This window comes from Alligator sinensis, unplaced genomic scaffold, assembly GCF_000455745.1.
Source record: "Alligator sinensis unplaced genomic scaffold, ASM45574v1 scaffold1248_1, whole genome shotgun sequence".
NCBI classification, from domain to species: domain Eukaryota; kingdom Metazoa; phylum Chordata; order Crocodylia; family Alligatoridae; genus Alligator; species Alligator sinensis.
The window spans coordinates 14128-31840 of NW_005842645.1; the positions used below are offsets into that span (position 1 = coordinate 14128).

At 38.8% G+C, this 17713-nt stretch overlaps 1 protein-coding gene and 1 long non-coding RNA gene across 10 annotated transcripts in view; one reads left to right on the forward strand and one right to left on the reverse strand.

The window, feature by feature from the left end:
* Positions 1-779: 779 nt before the first annotated feature.
* Positions 780-17713, forward strand: part of MIB1 (mindbomb E3 ubiquitin protein ligase 1) — a 104533-nt gene continuing 87599 nt past the window's right edge. For 3 of the 8 annotated variants that reach the window (XR_003096222.1, XM_025215455.1, XM_025215457.1), the window contains exons 1-7: positions 781-1187; positions 3475-3604; positions 5899-6003; positions 13237-13303; positions 14224-14428; positions 17162-17345; positions 17688-17710. Coding sequence is in view for 7 of the 8 variants with exons in the window: in XM_025215455.1 (XP_025071240.1) it covers positions 1036-1187; positions 3475-3604; positions 5899-6003; positions 13237-13303; positions 14224-14428; positions 17162-17345; positions 17688-17710 (866 nt within the window). In the remaining variant the exon portion in view is untranslated. Of the gene's footprint in view, positions 1188-3474; positions 3605-5898; positions 6004-13236; positions 13304-14223; positions 14429-17161; positions 17346-17687 lie in introns of all 8 variants that reach the window. The other 5 variants (XM_025215456.1, XM_025215458.1, XM_025215454.1 and 2 more) reach the window with 4 other exon arrangements.
* LOC102372336 overlaps positions 1194-17713 on the reverse strand; it is a 50571-nt gene continuing 34051 nt past the window's right edge. Inside the window, exons 3-5 of one of the 2 annotated variants that reach the window (XR_003096224.1) lie at positions 12290-12469; positions 2597-2648; positions 1194-2282 (exon numbers count right to left, since the gene is read on the reverse strand). This is a non-coding gene — a long non-coding RNA (uncharacterized LOC102372336). The remainder of the gene's footprint in view (positions 2283-2596; positions 2649-12289; positions 12470-17713) is intronic. The other variant, XR_003096223.1, reaches the window with a different exon arrangement.

A 17713-nucleotide genomic window follows, 5' to 3' on the forward strand; every position in this document is an offset into this window, starting at 1 on the left:
GTCAGTTTCACTCTGCTGCAGCTCGGTAAAACTATGAGCATATGTAGAGAGACCTGAGCTCTGTTTTGTCAGTATTAGGAAGAAAATATTCTAGTACATAGATCAGTGACCTACGGCCCACAAAGCCCATTTAATCTGGATCTCAGACAAGGGACTTTGATGGCACTTGGCAGTGGAGACCTTTGGCAGCAGTTGCTTTCCCATGTCACTGTTAGGGTTAAGTGTCAGCTGCAGTCCTTCTCCCTGTGCTGCTGTAGGGACAAGTGGGATCTGAACTGGGTCACTCTGGCTGACAGCCTAGAAAGGTTGCAGACTGCTGCTCTAATAGTTTGAACTTGTTTCATCTGTGATGCGTTATCTTTCATACCATAAAGGCTAGAAAGTTTTTAAATCAAAGTATAGATTCTACTGAAGTTAACGACACTTGCTGAGGAGAGCTTCCTTCTTGCTACAATCAAACACTCGATTTCTTTGAACTTTCATTAAAATACAGATGAAACTGAGTTTAAGACCCTTGATTGTTCTATAGACAATAAATATAAATTAAGCTAAAGCATCCGCTGTCAACCATGGTTACTGTATAGTTAATCATTTTAGTCCATTATTGTATATCACACGTAGATAGCCATAATCCTTACATCTGTAATTTCATAGCTCCTGGTATTTTTTAACATGGCTTCCTGGTAATTTGTTCTGTGCTTGAAGAACTTTGTCCCAAAGGGGGGAAGGCCAGTCTGTCTGGCCAGAATAAATAACTGGAAAAATGAACCTTGCTGTCAACAAAATTTAATAGATGAGAAGGAACTAAAAGTTTTCAATCATAGACTGGCAACCAGAAATAGTAAGGAAAGTACCCAGAACTTTCCCTTCAGTTAATTATTTTTTGATTTACCCAAACTGATATAGTGTCTCAATTAAAACCCATTGGCCTATTAACGTTTTAATTTGTAATCTTAATTTTGGAGGTATAATAAAGAAATCTCTTTATTACTAGGGTCTGTCTTGTCTTTTATAGGAATCAAGCATGATGGAACTATGTGTGATACTTGTCGCCAACAGCCAATCATTGGGATTCGATGGAAATGTGCAGAATGTACAAATTATGACTTGTGCACAGTCTGTTATCATGGGGACAAACATCATTTGAGACATCGTTTTTACAGAATAACCACACCAGGAAGTGAAAGGTAAAAGTGTATGCGTTTCCCTTGACATTTATTGCTGTTATCTTTTCTAAGCTCTGATTTGGTTATATAATTTTAGTATGTGTAAGGTAATAGCTGAAGAGATTTGCATTTTATGCATTATATAAACGGTAAATATAATGGCATCGCATATTCAGTATTTCACTTCTTCCTTAGAATGTTCTCCAGTGTCATGGTATGGCCCAGACTACTTCGCTACCTATACTCCCATAAAAAACAGGGGGATATACCTGCCTGCTTATGCCTTATTCTAAAAAGAACTGATCTTTGTTCCTCTTTAAAGAGAGATCTTAGAATTAAAGCCTATGGAAAGCATGTCATTTGGAAGCAGGGGATAAATGAACAGGCAGTTTCCATGGGTGAAACCCATGCATATTTGTGATTTCATACTTAAATTTGTGTATAACAGGTGTGTGCTTGAAGGGATATGCTTAGTAACTGATTACTAGAGTCTTTTGAGTAATTTTTTCCTGTTTCTTTGTAATTTCGGCTAATTGGCAACTACTCAGATGCCAGTCTTAATTGTTTCTTTAATAAATCCCCTATCTCTGCATTTCTAATATTCACACTAGTGAAGTATTTAGGCACCACATGACATCAGTCTGATGTTATTAGGGTAATTTTGCTGTAGGCCAAAACTTAAAGTAGAAGTTGGGCCAAGTACAGGCAAGAGGTCTTCAGTTACTTATAGTACAACATAAAATGACTAGCAAGAAAAAATGATTGATATAAAAATGCCCCATATTAAAGTTTGTTTCTGCTTAAACCTCTCACTGCCTCAGAGAATATTATTCCAGTCATTTTGTTTGGGTAATTACACATTTCATCTCTGTTAAAAGAGGGTTTTTATACCTCTGAAACATTCTTTTTAATTGGTGTACTCCTGTACAGGTCATTGGTTTCCTTCTGGCTTTGCAGAAAGGTAATTATAGCAGTCAGTGTAATATTCATGCCATCTCAATGTTTAATTCCCTTGGCTTCTTTCTTTGCTCCACTTTGACTTCTCCTTTTATGTAGTTCATAAATAAAGAGACTATTTCAGCTTCCAAGGAACTGTTGTTCCTGGATCCAATATATCTGTGAAAAGCAGACTTAAATTAATATTTCCTGTTATGGAGCTTGAGGGACAGCTCACAAGAAAAGCATCCAACTACATCAAATTATTCTTGGGTGAAGCAAAATGGGGAGTTTGTCATTCTTGAGTGCATAATAACATAGGAACTGCATGTTGATATGAAACCTATTAATAACTGAGAAAACTGAGACATTTTAATTCTTCAGACAGATTGCTGATATCTATTTTAAATAAAACATATTTTCATGTGCTTCCAGACTTATTTTTTGCTGGATGGAAAAAGTAGGAATTGCTAAGAATTGACTTTGCAACTTACTTTTTCTATTACCCCATCTGCTGGCTATGAGAAGTTCAGCAGTAGAGTTTTTCTGAAAGAGAATCAGGAAAAAAAATCTAAGGTTCTGCCAAAAAATATCCTTTGTCTGGCAACGTTCTCAGATTTCATGCCATGAAACTGGAGAGTGACACTGCTGAGGATAGTGGCCTTGAAAGGAAATTAAGCCCATTGTCTCAGGTACTCATAAAGAAGTGCTTTGTTCAGAGGGGTTGATTTTGGTACATGTAGCATAGTTTTTGCTGCAGACAGAGGAAGGGTAAGAGATTTATTTTTTTCAGAGTTTTCTGAAATATTAATGAGGAAACATTTGCTGAGTGAAGGATGCCAATGCACCCATAAGAAAGAAAAAAATATTTTCAGGGAATGACATTGAGGAAGACAGTTTTGTTTTTAAATAGCTTAATTTTAAAATAAAATGAATAAAAATAGAACACAGGTAAGGAACAGTGCAGAATCCTGTTCATGCTAAAATATATATAGCTCTGACACTGAGTTACAGACACACATACTCAGGTTTTAATTGTTTCAGTATGGTTGTTAACAGGAGGCTTAGGGGAAATAATTACATGAAATTTAAAGTATTAATTGCAAAAACATATAATTCAAATGCAGAAAGATCTTTTAATCTTGTGACTTTTCAGATGCTAAGATTTCAATGTAATGTTGTTCTGAGCTTTTGCATTAAAAAGTGAATATAAACACAGAAATACTTAGTTCCTGATGTTTTACAGTGTTATAGTTGCAATGATCTATTTTAAATTCTGGCTAAATGTCCTGTTTCATGACTACTCACGTGTAGCTTTTATTAACTTGTAATTTAATGGGTTTTTCCCTCCCCTCTTCCCCCTCCACTTCAGGGTACTATTAGAGTCTCGTCGTAAATCAAAAAAAATCACAGCAAGAGGAATCTTTGCAGGTGCCAGGGTTGTACGTGGAGTTGATTGGCAGTGGGAAGATCAAGATGGTGGCAATGGACGTAGGGGGAAGGTAAGACCTTTCATACACGCATGCACACACACACTTTTCCCTCTGTGCGCATAATGCATGGTAATGTCCAAGAGCTTTCTAGATGACTTGGATAACATTTTAATTAGCTACATACTTTTCAGACTCTCTGTCATTCCCCAGATAGCTAGCTCATATACAATTATAAGTTATCAAATATAGATATGAGTTTAAATCTTTGGCCATAAAAAATTTAGTCTTAAAACTACCTGTCCTGCTGATTATTAATCAGCCATATTGTCCAGTACTGATCCAACTGCCAATATGCAGCCCGGCAGCTTGGAGAGCAGCATTGGGCTGGTGGGGAAGCATTGGGCTGTAGTGAGGAAAGGGGTATGGCATAGGCAGACTGAGGCCCCCATGGTGAGGGAGGGAGTGGGGCTGGGGCAGGCGCTGCCCAGCCAGGGGGAGGGGGTATGTGGGACAGAGCTGCAGGTGGCTTGTCTGGGGGGCAAAGGGAAGCAGCTCCCACTGCTGCATGCACCCCCAAGGGATGCATGGTGGGCGTGTGCCCCCCTGGATTTGTGCGCAGGGCAAGGGCGGGCAGCCAGCTGCAGGCTGGAGCTGGGGACTGCACCAGCGTATTCTTGGCGGGGGGCAGGGGGGTGGAGCTGGCCAGGGCAAGCTGGGTGGGAAGGTTATGGGGTGGTGCTGCAACTGCCCCAACATTCACTGTAGCGTCCCCATCCTGGGAAGAAGCCAGCACGGCTTCTGGCCCCAGCCTGCAGTGGGCTGCCTGCCCTCATCCCATGCAAAAATCTGCTGGCAGATGTCCCCCATGCCTTTCCTGCAGTGCATGCAGCAGCCGGAGCTCTGGCTGAGCTGCCCATGGCTCTGTCCCATGCCCCACCCCACCCCCTTCCCCCACAGACTCACCAGTCAGATGGTTCTCTCCAAGCTGCTGGGCTGCATTCCCGGCTACATGCATGCTGCAGCTGTGCACATGTATGCGGCATTTATCAGTGACATCGGCCTCATCGGTCAAAAAAGCTGATTGCCGATCATGTCAATTTTCCTTTTACTGGTGCCGATACGATACGGACCAATATACTGGTGCACCTCTAAACAGTTTAGATTACAGATGAGCCTTATGACCATCAGGAATTAGAGCGCTGTCCATCAGTTTTCCAAATAAAGGATGCTGCAGTATAACTGCTTGTGGGGATACCTCTGAATTTGTGCAGTGCTATTTTTTTTACAAGTGTGTGTTTGTTTTTGTTTTGTTTTTAAATTAAATCTTGCATACTTCAGTCCAGTAATTCTGGAGGATTTTCCTGTTTGAGTTTGATTTTTCATCGTCTTACCTATTAGTGAACTGATGCTTTGATGCTTTTTTTATCAGGTTTATTTTGTTATGTATATTTTGATGAATTTATATGTTGCTGCATTCAAAGTAGAGGTGCCTCAGCACTGATCTGGAATTAGCTTTTGCTTAATAGTTAAGTCCATGATTAAGTGAGTTAACTGTTAACAAAGATCACACATTTAAAATCAAAATAAAAAAATGAAAAATAATTAGAGGAAGTTTTCAGCTGTTGCACATTTGTGTGCTGTCATCCCCTGCTATTGTGGAAATTCTTCCATCATGGTCTTTTCAGGATAAGAGAAATAAATTAAAAAAAAAAGAGACTGAAAATACTGAAAAACACAAGGCTTTTGGATAGATGTAGAGTTAGAATGTTATTACTCGGTAACAAGTTCAAGAAGTTGCTTGATTGCTTAATGGAGTTTTGAGGATTGCATTTGCTATATTTGCTTTCTCAGAAAAGGGGAAAAAGATCCTCTCTACTTAAGCTTTTGTGTCCTAATACTGAAAGACTATCCAAACACTTAAATAATATATTTTACATAATATAAATATATTCACATAATATAAAACTACCACTATGCTGAACCAGTTTAGTTAGCTTAAGACAGTTGTCTTTTTAAACGTTGAAATCGTTAGAATAATTTTGTTTGCTGTCTTATGTGAATTTTTTTTTAGGTCTGGACTTTTCAAATCACCATAAGCCTGAAAACTTTGTGTTTTTTTTCTTTTTACATCAGCTAGATATTTAGGCTTTTTATTGAAATGGCAATCTGAAATGCTTACTTCACAGAAAACCTTAACCTCTGGATACATTGTTAGGAGAAAAAGAGGTTTTGGTTTAAAAAAAAAATACAACTACTATCTTACTTCTTATCCATAAGTGGTTGATGAAGTTAAACATTCAAAATAGATTACTGGATCATTGTACTAGAAGCAGTATTTTTATTTTCTTTTTTTAATTAAATAGGTAACTGAAATCCAGGACTGGAGTGCATCAAGCCCCCACAGTGCAGCATATGTTCTTTGGGACAATGGAGCTAAAAACCTTTACAGGGTTGGCTTTGAGGGCATGGTAAGTAGTAAAGCAGCACAAAGGATAAACTGTTTGGTGGGGGAAGGGCAATAAGAATAATTTGTGCTGTGCTTTTATTCTCCAGCTTTTGTGATATCCTTCTGTCAGTTCACATGCTATTATTCAGTTCATTGTGAATACAGCTGTATGGATCATGCATATGCATTAGGAAAAAAGTCTTATCTGAGAGTTATTAAACATGCAAATCATTTAAATGCCTTCTGTCCAAAGTACAAGGCTTATTTTGCAAATATAGCTTACTCCCTATATTAATACTTTATTTCCATGAAATTGATAAAAATAAGAATGTATTAACAAACTTTTTAAGGAAATTGGGTTCTCTTAGAAAGCAGCCTTTAAATATTGCCAGAATCCCAAACATCTGGGTTAGAATACTTGCAAGGATTTCAGAAGTCATACTTTTAATTTAATATAAGAAGAATATTGAGGGCGTTTTCAGTGTTGGATTACATTTTCCCACATTTAGAATGAAGCTGCTTCTCAAATTAAATTGCATTAGTGCTAATTTAGTAGCTTCTGGAGTTTAATGATTATAAATTTTGGAGAGAAGGCAGGGCATGGGTGGCACATTAGGGACTAAGGCATAAGCTTTCATAAATGGGCCAGCTTCTCTGGGTGCCTTCTGTTGCTAGCTTTTCTTTTACTGTTTATACCCTCCTGTGGGTGGGTATATCCTGTGGGTCAAGGAAAGGTTACTTTGATTAGTCCCCACTGTGACATCTCAATTAGCATAGTCTCTGTTTAATTTTTTCTTTGCTTTGGTATTGCAGAGGAGAGCTATATTAAATTAGATTTGAATGTCATCTTGTCACATTCCAGTAACAAGGATTAAACTGTACAGATTGGCTCAGCTTTTTAAGAACAGTAGTTTTTTTCACCATATTATCACTTACCAAATTTAGTTTAATTTTGGATATTATCAAAATCCTAGTGTGCTAATTGCTATTTTTTGACCCAAGCAAACTCCATCCGATTAAAATCAGTTATTTGACATGTAAACAAGTTAATATTTCAGCTTCATCAGTGTACATATTATGAAGCTTATTGGTCATCACTAATTGGTCATACACTAACAGTACACTGTGAATAAAATAGAAATTGCTTTTTTTTTCACTAAATAAGTCGCTACAGTATCTCTAACTGAATTCTGAACAAGAATTTTAGGTAGTTTGAGAAATATTAGCAGATATCAAGTGAAATATGTAGTCTGACTACATTATGCAGAAATCAAGCATGACTGCCTGTTTTTACCTAAAATTAAAAATTGAACTTGTTTCCTTGACCACTTTTTTTTTTTTTTTTTTTTTTTTTGCCCCTTTTTTTTTTTTTTTTTTTTTTTTTTTAGTGTTGTTGGTCTTTTGTTGGCATACTTTATATTTAATTCTGACAGATCTGCATAATAACCTAATTTCAGCATCTAGGTGTTTCTTTTTTAATTCCTGGTTACTAACAGCATTGTAGTTTTGCTATCCTATTTTAACCTTGTTAGACTTTTTTTTTTCCTCCCCCCTCCCCCCTTTTTTTTTTCTTTTCTCTCTCTAATACAGTATTTTTCTGTTTGGAATCAGAGCAGTGGCACATTTGCAAATGGAGCCACATTACCAAAACTTAAGATAAAATTCAATCAGAAGTTATTTTACTAATTCAGGAATTACTAAATTGAAGTTTGTGGTTTGTGTAATGCAGGGAATTGTGCTGAGTAGATCATAATGGTCCCTCTAGTGTCCAAAAATGAAATAACATTGGTTATGTTCTGTCCTAGAATACTTTGTTTTCCCAATTATAATACCTGTTAGTAACAAATCAACTGCAGTCTGTTTAATCTTCTAGCTGCAGAAATTTTATAAATTTCTAATTATAAATAGAATGGCTAAGTGATGTCAATCAAGCCTCTTTAATGCATTTACAAATTTAAAAAATGATCAATTAATAATAAAAAAGGACCATTAAAAATGTTTTTAAAACTTTTAGTCCAATCTTTATTTTAAAAAATACTTAGACTGTTCCTACTGGATAGTTTTTATCCTTGGAGGATTACTGTTGGTCTTTGAAATTATGCACTACTGTAATGCTCATCTGGCTGTAAACGATTTATTGAAGAGCTTCTTTACCTGAATTAGAGTTTTGCTTTTATCAGCTAAGGCTGTAGCTGCAAGCAGAACCGAAGGCTCAACACCTGCAGCAGATGGGCCCTGTGAGACCTGTTTGCAGTTATACATCAGATTCTGTTGCCTTAAACTAGTGGTTCTCAACCTTCTCAGACTCAAGCCCCAACCCCCGAAAATGCCAGCTCTTAATTTTCTCTCAAGTGCAGTACATTTTAAGCACAATTTTGTAATCTGTTAATGACGAGCTTGATTTAAGAGATATCAAGTAGTATGTTTCAGTGCTGCCATCATAATCAGTTTTTGTGTTTAACATCTTGCCATGTTCACGTAATGGCAATTTGGGGAGGTATCCTTTTCTGCCTCTGGAATAGTCTGTCCGGCAGCAGTGTTTAAGGCAGTGATACCAGTCTTACGGCTCCCTGGGGTGTGCTGAGATCCTTTTAAGTGTGATGCTGGGTGTCATGCAATATTAGCCCCATTAAGTGTGCAAACATGATACACAAGATAAACCCAGAGATTTCAAATAAGAATCCGGAGTTTTAAAAACATTCTGACCTGTGGTGATCTTTCTGAGTGATTTGCAACAGATGAATTACTTTATTGTTTTTCTTTAGCCAAAAGTGAGTGAAAACTAAGTGCTGGCATTTTCTGAGGGTGTGGGGGTGGTGTCTTCAGTCTAAGAAGGTTGAGAACCATTAGTTTAAGGTAACAGAATTTGGTGTACATAACTGCATACTGTTGAGAAGAAGATGATCTATAACCCTTATCCCCACTTCCCAGTATAACTAGTTAAAGGAATACAGCCTTCTATCATTTAAGGTCTTTGGTATGGGGCAAAATGCTACTTCTTGGGTAAGATGACAACATTTGGAAACTTAATATGTGGATATGTAAACATCGCAGTGCCAGTTAAATAACCTCAAAGTCTGCAGAAATTTTTTGTAGAGACAGCCAGCTTCAACACTGAGTTGCAAGACACAAATTGTAGTGAGTTCAGGAGAAGATTATGAACTGGCTTTTTTAATGTCTTGGGATGACTTTTGCTTTCCTTTAAATCTTTATAATGTACGTGTAAGAATGAAATTCATGTTACATCCTTATTCCTGATAGGTATTGTCTCAATTGCAACTTATTTACCTTCTCCAGTCTCAAATTTCTTTAACCAATAGCTTGGGAATTAAACCCTAGGGTCTTCCTCTAGTATGGATGTCCTAAATCTGTGCATGCATCAAATTGCTTGGAAAGTCACATTTGCACTTGGCTACTACTTTTAACATCTTAACAGAAAGGCAGAAAAATTTAGTGGTCACCCACCTCTATGATTTTAATTATAGACGGTGTTCCTTGTTGTCTGTGAAAAGTACGAAAGGAATCCTTGTCAGATTTGTAGTCATAGCCACAGCCATCTGTGTGTGTTTATTTCTCAAAAAAGTCTGAAACACTGCAATAGCTGAGAGGGTAAAGGAAATGAAAGGTTCCATTGCCCTTATGTTTTCTTTTTGCCATTTTAAACTTATTCTTCCTGAGTGCCTCCTGAGGCCTGTTTATCTACACCCATTGTAGGTTTTGAAGCTGAGACTTAAAATGGTTTTTGAATTAAAAGAACTAAACCTTTAAATCCACAGTTAAAATCCATTGCCATCCATAGTTAAAATGAGGGGTGTCAGTTAATTGCCATTAACATGCATAATTAACCCGTTAAATGGTTCTTGCATTAATTTTTTTAATGCTTTAATTGCACATGTGGTTTCGGAGTCTGTGCCTGGGCTTCGCCAGTGGGGCAGTGTTGGCAGTGCAGATGAGCTGCAGGGCAGCACAGGCATGGGCTCCAAGCTGCTGCAACAGGAAGTGGAGGTTTGGGGCACATAGACATGCAGTTGCAGCATGTGCATGGCCAGGAATGCAGCCCAGTGGCGTATAGAGCAGCACTCAGCAGGTAAGTCTGTGGAGGAGAAGGGGTGGGGCAAAGGGAAGGAGTGGGGGGCAGATCAAGGCCCCCACATGAAGGAGGGAGTGGGGCAGAGGTGAATGGGGCCCTAGGGCTGGGGCCAGGGTGGGTTGTGGGACGGAGCCATGGGTGGCTTGTGCAGGACAGAGCCGGCTCCCTGCCACTGCGTGCACCCCCAGGGGAGGCATGGGGGTTTATGTGCCCCTTGGATTTGTGAGCGGGGCAGAGGTGGGCTTCCTGCTTCAGGCTTGGGCTGTGCGCCCTGCTGCCTTTGCCCCGGGAGCCATGGGCTGGCTGCGTCATGCTTCCCCTGCCCACCCAGCGGCAGGAGGCACAACATGGCGTCGTGTGGCTCCCAGGGCAAAGACAGCAGGGCACAGAGCCTCAGCGGGCAGCCTGCCTCCACCTTGCGCACAAATCCAGGGGGCACTTGCTCCCCTATGCTTTCCCTGGGGGTGTGCACAGCAGTGGGGACTCATGCTCCCCCCGTGCCCCTGGACGAGCTGCCTGCAGCTCCACAACCTGCCCTGGCCCTGAGGCCCCATTAATCTCAGCCTCTGCCCCACTCCCTCCCTCACCGTGTGGGCTTCTGTGCCCCTCCATCCCTCTCCCCCTGCCCCTTTCCCTCCACAGACTTACCAGCTGGGTGCTGTCTGTCTCTGTGTGCCTGCCCCTCACTTCCAAGCCATAGCCCCCTCCAGCCCTGCTGCTCCTCCTCACTTCTGACCCACAGTACCCTGCATCCTGCTAGGGCATGTGGGACCCCCCAGGCTCCAGACCCCAGACACACACCCATAGCACCCTACACCTTCATAGATTCCCCCACACACACACGCATCCCACACCTATGCCCCAAACATACAAAGTACCTGCATAATTTTTTATAATTTTGAGTTTTTCTGTGTATAATTTTGAGTTTTAATTGTGTGATTGAAATCGCTGTTAATTTTGACTAATTTTGTTAATCGCACATCTAATCATGATCACATTTTTTAATTGTTTGACGGCCCTAGTTAAAATGCATCCTATAACCAGGCATTGCTGAGGGTTATATCATGTACAGAATTGGTACTTTGCATTGCAGTCGAGAATATAGGGATTTAACAAATGGATCAGAGCTGTTGGTCCATCCAGTGTAGTATCTTTTGCCCAGCACTGACGATTAATGAGGAAATGGCAAGAATCTAGATGGTGGATGACCATGGAATAACTTGCCTGTAAAGGAGGCTTAATCCATTATTTCAAGTTGTGGTTGATGTATGACTTGATGCATAAAGACTTTTAATCTTACCTTATATTTTAGGCCTTATTCTCCATGTAAATTACTAATAATTCTTTTAAATCTCACTAAGCTCTTGACCACAAAATCTAGTAGCAGCAAATTGTACCATCTGGTAAACTTCTTTTTTCATTTTATGTGGGGCCCATGAGGCGTAGTGCAGCATTCGGAGTGTGGAGATGTTGGCACAGTGCACCAGGGAGTCATCTGCCATTCAGAGTGGAAGGGGGTGTGCCTGCCACACACTGTAGTGGGGTGTGCATCCCTGGGGGTGGTGAGGGGTGGTCCCTGGCCACTCGTAAATTGGACATCCTTGCTTTAACAGGTTGTGTCCTGCTACTGCAGGTTGATAGGTTATACACATTTTACATGTTAATATTTTAATAGCCTAACTCATAGATTTAGCAGCAGTAATAGTTTGCATTGCCCATGCACTCCAATTAAACAGGTGCTGGGATTAGAGGAAGTGTAAGATGGATCAAAAAACAGAACATTTGTACAGAAATTTAAGAGCGTGTGTGTGTGTAATATGACAACCTGCTAGCATGAATGATTATTTTAGAATAAGTAGTGGTACAGCTTCTAAAACTGAGGAAATAATCTTTGCAAACTACTTCTTTACTGTATATTGTTTCTGGCTTCTACTGCTATTGAAATTTTTAGGAATGCTCAGAGGGGGTATTGTGTTAATGATTGGGGAAGGCATGGATAGAGATCAGTTCATTCTTACTTGCTCATGAGAAGCCTGGGGAAGAGGGAGAATGATGTACAAGGTGTTTATAAAAGCACATTTGCTTTACATACCTTCCAGTACCTGCTCCTTTGTTCTTCCTCCCCTCCATTGTTCTTCCTCCCCCGCCATTACCATAATATGAATTGTATTGCCCCTGCAATTCTCTATTTCCCTTCCCACTTTCCACACAAAATTACCTTTGTTTTATGAGAATTGTTCAATAAGGAGTAATGCCAGGCAGCAATGTGAACTTGTTACTGGCTATATGTATAATAGCTGGTCATCAAATTGAAATACTTTTGCTTTTCATATAAGGTAGAACAGGCTCTGCTGCAGAAATACTCTTCGGGACTTCTAAAGAGGATATCTTTGCTTACCTATGGGGAGAAAATTCTGGAAATTACCAAAATAACATTGCTCCTTAGAAAAGAAAGTTGCAACTTTAGCTACTTGCTTTGTTTAAAAAGAAAAAATAAACAAACTTCATGTTCTTAAAATTAAAGGTTAACATTTATTATGTAATAATCGCAATGAACAAAAGAGGGGGCTTTATTAAAGGCAATGCTGACAAATGCGCACTGAAGCTGCTACTGTGCAAATAAAGTATAGTGTTCCATACTGTATTCAGATATTTGTAAATGTTATACTTGCTCTACTTGTATTGATTTCTTTTTTTTTTTTTTTTTTTTTTTTAAGAGTGGTAACATTATCAAACAGTTTCAGGTTGTGTGTAATAGCATCTTTTTGTTAAGAGTTCTCTTGGTTATTTTGTAGCTTTACAGTTTGGTAGCTTTACCAGGCTGTACCAAGTTTTATAACTTTATGAAACATTATACAGCTTAGTCAGTACAGCTTTACCATTTCTTCAGAGCATGTTTTTTGAATAATGCTTGAAAGCATAAAAACAAGAATAAAGTTTAACGGATTCTGTGAATGTCAAGGGCTTGTTTAAATGGCTTGTAGAAATACAATGTTGGAAAATATTTTACATTAATTCTTCGTACCCAGACTTCAGTAGTGTGCTTATTTTTTACACATGTGCTTTGAACCTATATTTTAGTGAATTTTTGTTTTTAGTTTCATACACTCGTGTCAACCTTCAGGTTTAATGTGTCCAAACTAAACTTTTCTTGATTATTTTTAGTCTGATCTGAAATGTGTCCAAGATGCCAAGGGAGGCTCTTTCTACAGGGACCACTGCCCCGTGTTAGGTGAGTTAAAGGAAATATGTCATTTTGGTAGTAACGAGAAATGTGTCAACATCAAAAGATGAGTTCCTAATCAGAGGTCTTAAAAGAATGGTCTAAACAGTTATGATTTAAATGACAGCACTCCTGTGTGTTTTCGTGCTCAAATGTTGCAATAATTTGTAACGTAATAGGCAATAAATGTACCAAACTAGGTCAGATGTATAACAGGCAAATTAAGACTTCTGGCTATACAGTGAGGGTATGCATGGATTAAACTTCTATACTATTGTGGTCAGTGTTCTGCTAGCATAGAAGTAGTGGACAGATGATGCACATGCCTAAACCAGATAATTTCACTAAATCTGATGAAGAATTGTCAAAAAACAATTTAAGGTAAAACTGCCAGTGTGAGTTACTGTGATTCAGGTGGGGTTTTTTGCCTGCTTCTATCCTGCAGTAACCATTTGCTGAGCACAGACATGCTAATTTCTGCTCCTTTGTTGGTCAGGTGCTGAAATAGTTCCTATTACCCCATTTTTGATCCCACTGTAATTCATCTTCTTCAGTAATCTGGTGTCATTTTTAGAGTACTGGTTTCTAAAATGTAGTTCCCCACCCCCCTTTTTTCAGTACAGCCTACATGCTTTTTAAAATGCATCATGTCCATTTTTTAAGCTTAAACTTTTACAGTAAAGGGAACTGCTGTCTTTTGCTTGATCATCTTTATCATATGCTTCTATAAATTCATTTAGCTATGCAGCGGCTTTAACAAGGTCTTTGAGACTTTGGTTGACTGTTAAGGGGTGTAAGGTTTCAGAACACTTGTTTTCTGCATGTAATTGGTCTTGGGTATCAGGTTTGCTAGAAGTTAATTGCCGTTTTAGACATGGTTTGAGTGTTTAGCCTGACCTCATGTAGACTGTTTTGTGTTTCAATTTCAGGTGAGCAAAATGGTAACAGGAATCCTGGTGGGTTGCAGATTGGTGATCTAGTTAACATTGACCTTGATTTAGAAATTGTACAGTCTTTGCAACATGGTCATGGGGGATGGACCGATGGCATGTTTGAGACCTTAACCACCACTGGCACAGTTTGTGGCATTGATGAGGATCATGACATTGTAGTACAGTATCCAAGTGGCAACAGGTTTGTTACATGTTCTCAACACTTTACCCTGACAAACTTTCTTTGACTTTATCACTTGCAGGGATTTGGTGTGTGAAAACGTATTTACTCTCCTTTTTGATTCTTGTTGCATCCTACCATCTAATTCATTGTTTATCATCATCCTGAATTATGTAATAAGGGTTTTATCTACCACAAAACAAAATTAAAATCTTTCTATTTTGTAACAGATACTTTGCTAGAGAAAGGATTAGTTGCTACTGCTTGACTCTTGTTCAGTATTTTGTGTTTATGATCAAGTGGCAGATTTGTCTTGTCGTCTTCATAAAATGTGGTCTGTTGGGTCTTTTTGTCAGATAACTAACTTTAGTAACTGTCTCTGTTAGTTTCCAGGACTTTCACAAATTGTGGGTATTTTCCACAGTCACATACTTTAAGCATGAAACGTGACTGCAGTTAACTCTGTTTATCTGTCAATTTCTTTTGGCTGTGATGTGTTCTGTTTTCATGGAGGGTGAAAGAATAACTTGCAAAAAAAGAATTACCGTACAGTAGAACTGAAATGTTATGTGTATGTCCTGTTTGGAGGTAGGCAATCCCTTGATTCACATATAAAATTTCCAAATAAGTCTGAAATGTAAGTTTGAGAACAAATTATGGTTCCAGATAATTTCAATTTGTGAAGACAACTGTAATATGCATGCGCATATTTTCTTTGAAAAAAAAAAATAAAGGTAGACGGTGCAATAAGTATATTCCAAGATGCACAGTTTTCACATGCTTAAATGTACTGTTGTGAGATTTCACAGCAGAGTCCATCTGCTTGGCTTGGCATTCTATCTTGCTTATCCTTTTTCACTTCCAGATTTATTAATCCAAGCTGCTGCTTAGGTTTGAACAGGTTCTTATTTACAGAAGACATTGGTCCTACATAGTAGGTGGTATAAGTGTTTCTGAACATGGATGGCTAAGCTTTAAAGGATGATACTTTTATGTTATGTAAGCATGTGTTGACTTTGAAATTGGCCAGTGCAGTCAAAGGATAGGGAAAAGTGACCAAAATTAGCCAGTGCAGTCATGTTGCTAAAAATAATGACTTGGGTTTTCAACTATTTAGCTGTAGTAGAAATACTATTCATTTGGATTTTGCTTCTAAATTTTTTCAGATTTTAGTTATTCATTTTTCAGTAAACTATTTAGCTGTTAGTGTGTAGCCATTTTTCAGTAAACTATTTAGCTGTTAGTGTGTTATGATTTTGTAGATGATAAATTTTGTTTTGACATTCAAAGCTAACCTGTACTGTATTGGTTGGAATATGGATGTCTCTTTCTTGATTAACAAAAAAGATAATAAATATTTGTTTCTCAAAAGTAAAAAGGTTTTCCTATTTCAAAGGTGAAATAGTGGAGAGAATATATAAACTACTCTGATATTCAAAAGTAGGGGCACGTCTCTGCACGGAGGATTCTTTAACCCAGAGGTGTCCAACTTCTGAGCTACATCTGGGGACTGCACCCATGGAGGTCCTCCAGCCCATGTGCTGTGTTGCTGGCATCCTCTTCCCTGTCTGCACCCCCCTGGGCTCCCCTGAGCCATCCATGGGCTCCCTGTGTGCCATGCTGCCCCACCCCCAGGGGCAGCAGCAGGAAGCTAAAACCAGAGGTGAAAGGTGGGGAGCCAACGGCAGCCAGAATAGTGAGGCGAGTGGAGTCCAGGTGGGAGCCTGTAGGCTGCAGTTTAAGCCCTCCCAGGCCATGAGTTCAACAGCACTGCTCTAACATTTTAAGCAATATTTCTTCATCTCAAAATATACTTTTGTGTTACTGGCTATATGGTATCAAAGGTACATGGACTATCTACAGCAAATATACTCTTAAAAAGCAAAATATAAAAATAGACATCACCAAACCAAGCCAAAAAACTTGCAGACACATAAGCTTAAATGTGTCCTGCTGGTTTGTTTCTTTTGCCTAGAAAAAGATTAACTCCATATTATTTTTTAGGCCTTTCCTTCAGGAAACTTAATTCAAAGGAAAAACTTATAAAAAGCAATACAAAACAAAGCTATTGTCTTGGCCTGCACAGGCTTCAGGTCCTGGACCTGCTTTATTCTATTTCTCATTGTTTTGGGGGTACAGGAACTGAGCTGTCTTCTGAAGCTTCTCCGTCAGCTTAGTTCTCAGCTTCTGTTTGCATAGGCATCACTTTCACTTTCCAACTGGGTCTGAATGTTAAACAGGGCTGGCTGGCCTCAGGTCTCCTGCCCTGTAAAGGGGCAGGTTATTCTTTGCTTTTTGTTAGTTATATGCTTCAAAGGGCAGATAAACCAATAGATTTCACAGTATAAGTCAATATAGTTTAATCGAGCATATGAGTACAGGGCATACCTCTTTGAAAAACCTCTTCTGACTTTTCACTTAGTGTCAGAGGCTAAGTATAAGAATCTGTATAAACTACTCTCCCCCAGTGTTATTTCTCGATAAATCTGTTTTTTTCAGTTCTGCTGGTCCTCTCCTTTTATACCAACGTGTTGGGAGGTACATCAGATTCTTAAATCAGCAATTCCTACTATGGGAAATGAATCTCTCTCTCATAAAAGGAAAGTTTCTATGGAAAGAGTATCTAATAGCTATACCATAATATCCAGTTGTTTGAAGTGTTTAGGCATGCAAGCATTTCTTGTAAGTGATTTTTTTATAAATTAGCGTTCCCTTTTCATGTTAAATAATTTCTTTTAATTGACTTATTTCTAGATGGACATTTAATCCAGCTGTTCTCACTAAAGCCAATGTCGTCCGGAGTGGAGATGCTGCTCAAGGTGCAGAGGGAGGTACCTCACAGTTTCAAGTGGGTGATCTTGTTCAAGTTTGTTATGATTTAGAAAGAATCAAGCTGCTTCAAAGAGGTCATGGAGAATGGGCTGAAGCAATGCTTCCTGTAAGTGTGTTGTACACGAAATGGTGTATGTTGCATGGTATTTCTAATTACAGCTGGGAAAGGACTGAATGTGGAGTAGTGGTGCTTTTTTTAATTGTTAGCTCAATTGAACTAGTGTAACTCTAGTGAAAACCATCCTTGATGCCAGTTTAGACACGGTTTAGCAGTCTGCAAAGCCTAGAACTCAAACTGAACTCATGGTAAAATTATTAGACTGTGCGTATGCTGATGTTTAAGTATGATTTTTAAAACTATTTTACTTCATACAGGTGCCAGTCTGCTATAGTATTTGAATATCTAAATGTCTTAATTTAAATATTATTCTCTCTTTTTTTGGGGTAGACTTTGGGCAAAGTTGGTCTGGTTCA